This window comes from Triticum dicoccoides, chromosome 3A, assembly GCF_002162155.2.
Source record: "Triticum dicoccoides isolate Atlit2015 ecotype Zavitan chromosome 3A, WEW_v2.0, whole genome shotgun sequence".
Classification (NCBI taxonomy): domain Eukaryota; kingdom Viridiplantae; phylum Streptophyta; class Magnoliopsida; order Poales; family Poaceae; genus Triticum; species Triticum dicoccoides.
Window position 1 is genome coordinate 645,649,569 of NC_041384.1, and position 11,374 is coordinate 645,660,942.

General features: G+C 41.5%; 1 protein-coding gene across 29 annotated transcripts; it reads left to right on the forward strand.

Moving 5' to 3' along the window:
• Positions 1-28: 28 nt before the first annotated feature.
• LOC119269885 lies at positions 29-10,049 on the forward strand. 29 transcript variants are annotated; one of them, XR_005133833.1, is made up of 9 exons: positions 29-642; positions 1,842-1,888; positions 3,416-3,484; positions 3,575-4,613; positions 5,498-5,589; positions 7,147-7,898; positions 8,277-8,354; positions 8,528-8,611; positions 8,688-9,216. XR_005133833.1 is itself a non-coding variant. In XM_037551814.1 (6 exons), the coding sequence occupies exons 1-5, from the start codon at positions 227-229 to the stop codon at positions 3,605-3,607; spliced, it is 486 nt and encodes a 161-aa protein (XP_037407711.1). In that variant the 5' UTR covers positions 29-226; the 3' UTR covers positions 3,608-3,667; positions 9,872-10,049. The 29 variants fall into 29 exon arrangements, 3 of the variants coding, with proteins under 3 accessions (XP_037407711.1, XP_037407712.1, XP_037407710.1); XR_005133828.1 differs by having other exon boundaries at positions 8,528-9,216; XR_005133825.1 differs by lacking the exon at positions 8,528-8,611.
• Positions 10,050-11,374: the final 1,325 nt, after the last annotated feature.

Below are 11,374 nucleotides of genomic sequence, written 5' to 3' on the forward strand. Positions count from 1 at the left end.
AAGCTGTTGAGCGAAACCCTCGCACCGCACGTCCTCCACCTCCCTTCACCTCCAGTGCCCCCTCCTCCCTCTCCAGCGCCGCCACAGCCGCCTGGGCGATGCTTCCACCCACCACCCATGGTTGAGGTCGGCGAAGCGGCCCATCGCGAGGCGCCTGGGGACGCTGCCTCCCTCCGCCGCCAGCAGCGGCGACCGGCTAGCGTGCGTTCGCCGCCACCAAAACCGGATGGCGTGCTGTCCGGCGAGGGGCCCGACCTGTCGTCTTCGTCGCGCGTCCTGGGCCGACGGAGGGCAGACGCCGATGCCCACCAGCCGCGGCATGCTCGATCTGGATATTCATCCTCGTGCCCAGCCGCTGCTCCTCGGCATATTCCTCTCTCCACACCGCCGCTCGCTCCATCGCGTCACCCGCACTGCCGCTCACCTTCGCCTCGTCAGCGCCTTCTGCTGCTACTGCCGCCGGCGCGTCTCCTAGCTCTTGAACGACCAAACCATGCATCGCTACTCCATGGGATTCTAATTTGCCTTTGCATGCTTGCAGGTTTGATTGCTGGACCAGCTGCTGGACGTGGAGCACTGGATCCGGCAGGCGGTGGTGCTCTGGGGCGTCGCCCCCCTCGTCGGCGCCTTCTCGATCACCGTGTCAGTCTCCCCCTCCCTCCTCAAAGCCCCATATTTCTCTCTCTGTCCCTTCACCGTAGACATAGATTAGACATAGATTCAGGCTCATTGTTAACTGAATTCATGAGCTCATTTCACACTGGACAATGCTTCTCAAAAATTGCAAGGCTTGAGGCCTACTTATTATTTTTTTGACTGTCAAAACTAAAAGATTTTGACTGAAGTTGCTTGTGTCGGCATCATCCGCTGCGCTGTAAGGTTGCTTGACTGAAGTTGCTTGTGCTTGTGATTCTGAATATAAGTTGACTGAAGAGTGCACAAAGGATCTGAATTCTGAAACTACACCCTGTTCACATTACACCCTATTCCTATTATAATCATGTTTGTCAGTGAACTGAATTCTGAAACATTCAATCAAGAGTGAAAGTATTGAATGTGTACATACTCAACAAATTCAGTCAAAGTGAAAGTATTGGATGTGTAGCTACTCAATGTGTGCTCAATAAATTTGGCCATTACTGCAGTCCATCTAAGTTAGACAATATTTTGAGGAAGAGTAACTTAAAAGTGTCAGTTGTTGTGTCAAATTAGTCCTAAAGCAAATTTGATGGAAATAATCTTAAGAAAATTTAAATGAATTTTGACTGAGTAATTGAAATTTGAATGGTCCTCCATCTGTACTTGGCAGGAGTATGGATTATTCTGCCTTCAGAAATTAAATTATGTTTTTTTCAAAATATGATTATTCTTCCTTCAGAAATTTTGTTCTCATTATGTAACTGAACTTGAGTTTAAGTCATTTTTATAATCAAGTCACCCTGTGTTTTTACTAGCCTGGCATGATGCTTCTGTTGTTTACTTGTTTACTCTGAAACTTTTGGCCAAACTGCCCACTCAAAGTTTAATTAAGCTTCTTTGCAAACATGTGTTGTGCTCTCAAACAAACTTGAACACTAAAACTTGTGCATTCTTTCTCTTTCTTTCCATTTCTTTGCTTTGAAGTGTAAAAATGAAGTTAACGTGAATTGCGAGGGGAGAAAAAAACAACACTTGCTCTAACTGAATTTCTTTGCTCCATAGATATCAGTGATGGACACTTTGCTCTAACTGAATTTCACATTTTCACAATTTGTGATGGATACACACAGAAATAGAGTTGAATAGTGCTCATGTACACTTGGTTATGGCATTGAGTTAACTGGATATTGCTACTACTGCAGGTAAACTCACAATTATTGTACAGATTGATGCTACGGCTGTACTGCAGGTACACACACATTTCTGAATTTAGTCAACACTTACAGCAAAATGTTCACCACAGAATAATCCAATTTATGCACTGCTTGTGTTACATTGAGAAATCAAGAATGTGGCAGGTTAAAATTTTCAAAGCCAATTACTCCTATGGTAATTTAGAAATTATGTGCTTGTCAATGATGTTCCTTGAATGACCATAAAAGACGTTTGGTAGCTAATTTCTAATTTATAAATGAGGCTAAGTATGTTAAATAAATTCAGCTTCTTCTTAGTCCTTGTAGTATCCCTATTGATATTATTCCAAATAAATTCAAATAAATCCAAAGCCCTGGAGTACTTGATCGCGTCAAATCATGGACATCGCTCGTTGGCATGCGGCACAGGTGGGCAGGGGCACCTTCGGTGGCGTAGATGGGCCTTGCCCGCGCGACAGTTGATGAGGCTGAGTGCCGTTGGTGGCTGGGGCCTAGGCTGCTACTGCGAGCGACGGGGGACGGAGGAAGAAGGAAAGGGGGTAATTAGAGTGAGGTTTACAGAGGACTTTTTTTTTGTAAAAATGCCAATGAACTATGCTGGCGACATTATTTTTTGGACGGAGGGAGTACTACTTTGGTTGCAAAACTAGGAGACGACTATTCATATTGTGCTGCCCTGCAAGTGAGGTTCCTTGCCCATTAAGTAATTTACTCTTTGGCTGCATGTTTGGGTGTGTAGGGTTCTCACTGTTTGAACAACTTTCAATATTTTAATTTAGCCGCGTGTACAGGTTTAAGAGTCATCCTTTTATATGAAAAGGAAAAACACCTTTTGGTTTAACAAAAAACTTGTATATATTTAGTTAGAGGCCTACTACATTCTAGGAAGAGCTGGGCTGATTATGCACTATTGTCATTTATTTGGTATATGTTAGATTTTCTTACACATTACCCTTATTTTAACTAATGAGCTTATCATGGCTGCCTGCCTGGCTGGTAAAGTTTCCAAACAATATATCAAGATCGTTTTTCTATTTTTTTGGCCGCAAGACGTTACAGTCCACTTGCTAGATATGCACATTCCTTCTTTATCAATCAAGCTTGATTATTATCCATGTTCTTTGCTTTGGTGGATTCTTCTATGCTTGCGTTCTTAGCCTTTCTGTTTTTGGTGCAATCTTCTATGCTACTACCAAAGCGGCATGTAATAGGATCAACATGATTTCTTTGCATATCTGCTCGTAAAAGTGGCACTATGTCTAAGGTCAATGAATCATCCATCTCAGTTGTTCAAATATTCTTAGATGATACGTCAATGATTTATGTGGAAGATGTAAATTTGTCTTGAATTGATGGCTTTCCAGCAAAAATAGATGGCAGACAATAATGGGCACTATTTGAGAGCCATGCAATTCTGTCGTATTCTTGGTTAACTCCAGTCTTGGTTGTCAATGCATTGTTGTAATCATATTATCATAATCTGATTGTTATTTCTAATACGACTACTCTTTCTAGGCTTATGCTGATTGTAGTCCTCTTGTGTTTGCATTCCGTCTTACTAGAGTTCCAGTAATAGACACATTATGGAAGTGGTGAGGGTCGATGACTTGATTTGCATCAGTGAGATGAAGGTATGTATGTACACCGAGTAGCAAGTGCCATTGTCCCTAAGATTTTTTAATGATGTTGTGTTTGACACACTGATTGGCTCGACTATTCAGATAGCTGCCATTGTAAATGCCACTGTGCCATAAAGCCAAGGATTAAAGTTGTCTGCAGTGAACCGTGTCTCTGTGAGAGGATCATAACAAGAGGTAACACACCGCCCTTGCATAATAATGTAGTAGTATATGGATCATAACAAACTGTGGTTGTGATCAGACCTTGTAATTTTTACCTTTCCTCCAAGATCATCCTCTCCTAATATGCCATGTGTCGACAGCAGCAGGATCAGGCTAAGCTTGCCCATGTAAGTGTAGCTCCTCTAATCTTATTACTATGTTCCGATGATCTAGCTTATTTGTTGCATCTTCATCTTTTCACATGGGATTGCCTTGTGCTTAATTTGGTCTGATCATTGAACATATAAATCCAGCTACCCAACCCGCCATTCTAGCGCCATCCCCGTTTCAAATTCGTCCTAAACACTCGATTTGCCTCGCTGGCCAGCGACGTCGTACCTTTCATCGTGGTGGTAAACATCTGGTCGCTCGTTCTTCTGTACTCCAAGTAACCGGGCTAGAGCGACTGACACATGGGCCAGCCTCGCAGCGGCCGGTGTGTGCGTGCTTCTGTCCGGGTGAAAAGCAGGGTGAATCGATCGTGGGTTGGCAGGGTGTTTTTTTACAGTCATCGTTTGCACCCAGCGGCCACCCGTGAAAATATCTCCTCTCCCTTGCCTTCTCTCACGTGCTCTCCCCTCCCCTGATCCCCTCCTTCCCTACCGTCACGCAGCGGCCGACACGGCCTTCTCTCCCCGGCGCTTGAGGTACAGCAGCGGCTGCGGCACTTCTCGGCCCAGCCGGATCCGGTGCAGGTCGCCGGTATCACGCGCCGCGTGTCGTGATTCTGGATCGGGCGCAGATCTTGCCACCTATCCTCCTCTCTCTCTCCCATGTCGCCATTGTTGCAAGGAGCAGGGGAGATAGGTGCCGAGGACAAGAAGCAACGGGTTGGTCAGGGTGGGCTTGAGCTGCTGGGGAGATGGAGGAGGCCGTCGTGGTTCGTCATGGAGGCGGCGCCGCCGGCAAGCTGGTTGAGGTACGTGTCAGATCCGTTGGTCCTTATAGTTGTTCGTTCTCCTAATCTCCTCACAGACCATGTGTTTCCCCTTTCTTCCCTCAATGTGACGGGGAATACATGGTTCCTACCTATATTACTACTGGCTTGCAAGCTTTAAGGAGATTTTAATATGTTTGTCATTCATATATTTGGCCTTGTGTGACGATTTTTTTTGTTAATTGCCAATGCTTTATTTCAGTAAACCAAATCTGCACCATGCCGCCTCACCCTCTCAGATTACTGTTTCATCCCTTTGATAGTTTTTTAGGTTTGTCCTTGTCCTTCTTCCCTTAGCGCTGCACTTTTCTACCCTATATTGTTTACTGCTTATTATCGTGTTAATTCCTTTCTATTCCTGGTTTTTCCAGGTGTCGTGTTTGTGTGTTTGTTTTTGTGGTGCTGCTTATATGTGTGACTACCGTATGATCGTATATATATGCTGAAAAGTAAAATGATTTTTCTTTTGCACAATACATAATTTGCAGTGAGATGGTAGTACATCAGTGTATTTACAGGAAAAAACGATGGTCGTATATATGCTGAAAAGAATTAAGGCTGAAAAGAAAGAACATTCATCTACTATTTCTTGATGTATGCTATCGTATATTGCTTCTCTACTTGCTCAAAATCAAATTTGCATCTATGAAAAGGTAAGAAATTAAGGCCAGCGAGATGGCAGTAGATTGGCATGTTTACAGAAAAAACAAATAGCCATGCAAGTTTGAAAGAACATCTTTTTACTATTCCTTGCTATATGCATATTTCCCATCTTCCTTCAGAATCAAATATGCCTACTAAAGGATAAGAAATGAAGGCTGCAATCTAAGAATACTTTTATTTGCCATTCTGAATTTCTATCACAGCACAGAGGAATGAGGAATGGATACATGAGGCATGGCGTAAGCGTAGGGGTCAGCCAGGGCACGACGCAAGAGTCTGCCCATCTCCTCTCAAAGTTAGTTCTTGCTCTGTCCCCACTACCTCGCCTGCCAACTCTCTGATAGAGTATTTTATTTCTGCAATGTATTATATTCTTTGAAGCAATTGCAAATTTTCCATAGCTTCTTGGCATACTATGGATTTAATTCTTTGCGAGAACAAGCAAAAGATAGTAGCAGTTTCTTTCAGATACAATTTCGGAAAGGTTTGCCGACTGTACAAATATGAGCAAAAGGGGCCATGCTAATTAATGTTGGCCAGGCTCAGGAGTAAAGTTATACAGATTTTGATTTGCAAGTTATTTTGTCCAGCACGAAAGGCACTAATGCGTCCCAAAAACCTAGCGCACAAAGGACCAATCCTTCCCTTCCTCGAGCCCCATTCGAGTCCGCGCCGTTCAGCATCTCCAGCCTCCCCCGCTCCTCGACCCTCCGGCCCCACGGCCTCTCGCGCCGCCGCCTTCTTCCCTGGACGTCTTCCCCGACGCTCGTGGTGCAGCAGCGGCCATTGCAGTAGGTTAGTTAAGCTTGCTTGCCTAACCCGCTATGGATGAATGGTGTGTCTCACCAGGAAACATTAGATTAATGAATTACTTGGCCTCTACAAATTTCGAAATATTGGTTCGGGATATATTAATTTCCACTCCTTATTGTTCATGGCATAAACAAGCACTATAAAAGGTCACAAGTAGAAACTTAGGTCAAGTTATTGCTGGATGTAGCCTGCTTTGTTCAGTTGAAATATATTTGCAACATGAGCTGGTTGTTGATCGTTACTCTCGATTGAGGAATGGGAAAAAAATCACATCTTGTGGTGTTTACTACTTTTTGCATTGTCAAATTGAAAATGTTCTACAAAAAATAGTAGGTTTCCCTTTCAATAGTTCATTTTGTCAGTCCAGTTGTATCGACAGTTCAATTTTTGTTGGTCTGGGCATAGCAAGGGAGGTCCCCCATATTTGATGAGTGGCTTGAAGCTGAACTTCTGTATTTACCTGTACTTCCTATGCATCTAATATGACCTATAAATTTAAACAGAATTTCATGACTTGCAAGTTGCAGCTTATTTTCTTGTACAGTCTTGCTATTTGATTATTCTCCTTATGCCTCCACCCTGTAATATTCTCCCAATGGCCGATCCATGAACTCACAGAAAACATTAGGTTCTATGTCAAGTTGTTGGCACCGTATATATACTGAAAGTGGAGTGGTAATAGTTGAACTTTTTTCTTCCCCTTGTAGTAACACAGACGTCGGTAGCAGGAGAAAGTATGTGACTTGGTTGAGTCAACCAAGAAATATGGTGGTAGAATGCACATATTTCCTTCGATGCATGTCTCCGGCGACCCTGAGTATAAATACTGCTATCATTTCTTACTGCACACTCTTTATTCAGAGGTGCTCTGAATTAGAACTCCCCATTGGCATATCTACAGTTCCATGCTATACATCCCCCAAATGACGAAAATTAAGTTCAGGGGCATGTTTTTTTTATATATGCTTGACTTAACTGGAGCTTAAATTTGTCATTTGTTTAATTACCAATCTGGTTTATTCTTGACTCTTGATTGCAGCCGCTGGAACTGATGGATATTGACATGGGTAACAAAATAGTTGAAAGATTTTGTACCGACGAGGCTCTTGAGACTACAAACATTTCTTCACTCCTTGTATGAAAGGATTCTAGGACTAAGTTATAGGATTTTATATTTTAGTCGGATATTCCTTCTGTTAATATGTGCTCCTGTGCAATTTTTCATAGGCTTCTCTTTCCTTTTTCTGGTTACGATTTACAAAGCTGAGCAATAGTTTCTCTACTAATATAGCTTGTGAAAAACATCCGTCTTTAGGATGCTTTTGCGGCATGTGTAACTGCCTCACATTAGCCTATGCTTCTATCCGAGTTGTTTACTATTAAGACCATAATGGATCATGCTTTTTAACTGGCATATAAGTGTTGATGGAAAATGATGTCTCATTTTTTGCCTGGTAAATTTTAATTGGCGCATGCAATCCATGCTTCCCAGTCTTTGGTGACAATGTTGTCAGGCCTAAAAATAGAAGTTTTCGATTTCCTCTCTCTGGTTTTTAGTTGGTTAGATGTTAATGCGTGGAAATGTATATGCTGATTTTTTTCCTGTTTTAATAAATTGCTAATACGTGGATCTTGTCTGCTTTGCATGGACTATAGTATATATTCACAGACTTTGTCTGCTTGCTTGAAAACTAAAATATGACTTTTACTTGCCTATTACCAAAGAAGATTTCATGCATGCCACATCAAGTCGCCACAGATGCCTCCAAGTGAAATTTCAGCGACGACAAGGTATATTTTCCCCAACACCTGATCTTCTTTAATCAGACTACCATTCATTATTGCGTATAGGCTTCTTACTCTGTGCCTGAATAAGCGATTGGTATCCACATGTTTGTTTCCATGTGTTCTACTGTCTTTCTGGTACTTGAAGCATAGTATGTTCATGTGTGCGACTACAGTTCCAGCGAGTTGGAAGTCCTGTTGTTCTCAAAGTTTGCATCATATGCCCTTTAGAGAAATCTTTATTGAACATTTTAATTTTCCTCATACATGCTTATCATTTGGCATCATGTTATTTTGTGACACAGTAACTGAATATGCACACAAGAGGATCCCTCTGGATGTGTAGGGGGTATGAAGTAATAGCCATTTTTTTTCTCTGTGTAGATTTGGCATCATATTGCCCAGTAACTGAATATGCATGCAGGAGGATCACTCTGGATGATGGAAAATGCATTATCCGTGGTAAGAAGCTAACGGTGTCGCCCCATTTATACCACATTTAGGCATGATAATTAAATTAGCCTTCAAATTAAATAGATGTCCGCATTCATGGGTACATAGATGAGCTGAGCTACTATTTTCTTGTTTGGGAATGAGATAACACTATACAAACAGCATGTTGACACTCTGAACAGCTTAATACTAGACGGAAACAAAATTTCTCTTCCTACTATGTCTGTACCATGAACAAGATGTTCGCAACAAGTGGTCAACAAATGGTATTCTGTTCCTGTCCTTTCTCCTTTTTATGAATCTTCATAGCTGCATCTTAACCATGCTTAATATCTATTGCAGTACTTTTCCACTCACTTCACACAAGAATATCTCAAGGGGCACATGCATGAAGAGCATACTAATTTGCTGATCAAAGCTGGAAACAGACCTGCCATCGTCATTGCTCGGCTTATCATACAATCACAAGAAGCTGGACTCAGTTCTTTGACATCGCAAATATGAAAGGAGGAGTGTCATATGCATTTGCCTTTGAGGAATTGGCGGGAGAACTCATATCATCGTGCACTCCCTTTGATAGCGTCATGAGCAACCACTGCCATCATCTCATAATATAGCTCAGGTTCAAGACCTAGGTCATGCACTACTTTTCTCGACCATATAATGTGCTCTGCGTCACCTTATCCTTTCAGCTCCAGTACTTCATAATATAGAGTAGATGAAACATCTTTTTAAATTGGTGTGGAAATACCAATGCAGATGGAGCTATGTAATCCAGCTTGCTTTCTATCATGAGTTGGTCTCATGACTTTGTTTTTAGCCATCTTGGTACCATGCAATGGAATATATAACACTATGTTTGAACATCGTATCTAAATATTATCTAAACACTCTTGCTTGGTTCCCTCTCGCCCTTTGCACCATCGGCACAATGGGTAAACCAATGTATGCTATTATCAAGCGATCTTATTACTTCCTTTTAGTCTATCATGGTATCATCTATATTGTAATTAATGGGATATAAGTATCCATGAAGTTGGTTCAAAATCAGTCACATGTGCATGGGCTTGATCTCGCTTTTTGCGCCATGGGCGCAACTGGTCATCTAGTTTGCTTAAAAGATACAAGACTTGTTTCTTAGTGCTCCTTCCCCGTGTTCTCATTGCTTTTCAGTTTGTCAATTTGAATAGGATCAGCGACGTTTTGTGAATCAAAATTTGCCTAGGAATCTGCAGTGTTCTCTTCCTATCGGTACAAGAAAACCCTGCATTTAGAAAAAAATATACCACCTCATATTTGAGGTAGGTAGCAATTCAAAATCTGACTTCGTAGCTGAAACAATGAAATAGGACTCAGTGAACAACTAGAGGTAACTCATGTTTCCATGAAACTACCAACAAAGTGCAAAACAAATTGCTATCTTTAGCTACCAAGAAACCTTCTGTATGTTTTCAGTATCTACAAATCTTTCTTCATTGTCGGCTAGATAGTTTCATGCTTATTTTCTTCTGTAATTATCTTTTCAGGTCAATTCACACATGATATAACTAATCTGCTGTATGGCGAATTAATTTAGCTCTGTTTCGGTGGCCAACTGCTGATATCTTATTTGTGGCAGACTTTCCCTTTCGGTTAAGTGATATACCCAATAGCTGTAAAGAAATAAAGTTGCAGTGTCGTGATATATCATTTTATTTTTGATTCTTTTGCCTTGTGGTGTTCAGTACTTGTGGTTAGTTGATGTTTGTTTTCTGATTCTATTGGTTTCTGTTAGTAGGGTTATCTGACATGGTTTGCAATGTTAGTGCTGGACTCAAGGTTTTATAGAAGCATTTGTGTGTTCTCAAGCTTAGGAGTTACAAGGAGAAATGGTACTATGGTCTTGAACTTACACTGATCTGTTGCTAAAGAATGATCCTTAGCTTAGTTACTTAGCTTGATATCTTTTTTCGAGGATAGGTTTGGAGTTGTATCCACTTTTGTCTAGGTTGGTACTTCGACCAGAATTCTCGCATGGCATTATATGCCAAGCTCAGTTGTTGTACTTCATCTGATGCATGCTGAATGCAAACAACTGTATTCTTTTTCTTATAATATGTGAACCATGTACTGCATCAACACTCGATGTAGATTGTGCTTTCAATTGGCTGAGCACAAGCACGGTTGACAAAAAATATTCATGTGCTACCCAGAACAAGAAAAAAAGGGGTGAAATAGTCGCCTCCTACCTGGCACAGCACAACCACCTCTCAGGAGGCGCCACAAGGGGGCGCCCCAACAACCCCTTATTCTGTGTCGCCTCTTATTTTTTTCCTTTATATTATTCTGTGGCTCACATATTATAGTCAAGATATTAGATATAGTGGCTGTCATAGATTTAACCAAAAGCCTTGAGACAAGTGCTGCCACATTGCTACAAATATTGGTACAGAGGTGGTACAGTGATGCGTGTATTAATGTAGTGGTTGTTCAACTAAATACTATTGGTACAGAGTAATATTACTTCTCTTTTCAACATGTCTAATATGTATATATATTAATCGAGCTATTCAACTATAGGTAGTAGGCATAGAAAAAAGTAGGTGCATATGTAGAAAAGAAACCGTGGGGCAACAAAGTGTGGTGCTTGCATAGCTTCACAAGCTTGGAGAGAGAGATAGTCAGATCTTTAGTTAGCTTTAGTTCATAAGTATGTGAGTCCTATTTTATTAGTCCACTATGGTGTCTACAATGTAAAGGAACATTATATTTGAAATCACATATATGTTTATGAATCATTATGAGTTCTAAATGATCATTTTTACATGGACAAATGTCAAAGATATGCTCCCAGGCTCCATGACGAGCAGGCAGTGGCGATCAAGGGTGACCTTGTCAACCGTGGAGTTGCTGATGCTCTAGATCATGAAAGAGAGTATTCAGGCCACTGATGTGTAAACTTCCTTCTGTTTATACATGACCTTTTAGGGAAGATCAACTCTAATGATAGCACAATGCACTTGTTCTTGCTGTTGCTGGCCGTTGAAGGC

Bases quoted from the DNA above. Each gene is read 5' to 3' on its own strand.
- LOC119269885 (XM_037551813.1), top strand. From the start codon at position 118: ATGGTTGAGGTCGGCGAAGCGGCCCATCGCGAGGCGCCTGGGGACGCT. The intron at 643-1,841 runs GTCAGTCTCCCC...CTACTACTGCAG, and splicing joins GGCGCCTTCTCGATCACCGT to GTAAACTCACAATTATTGTA. The intron at 1,889-2,261 runs GTACACACACAT...CATGCGGCACAG, and splicing joins ATGCTACGGCTGTACTGCAG to GTGGGCAGGGGCACCTTCGG.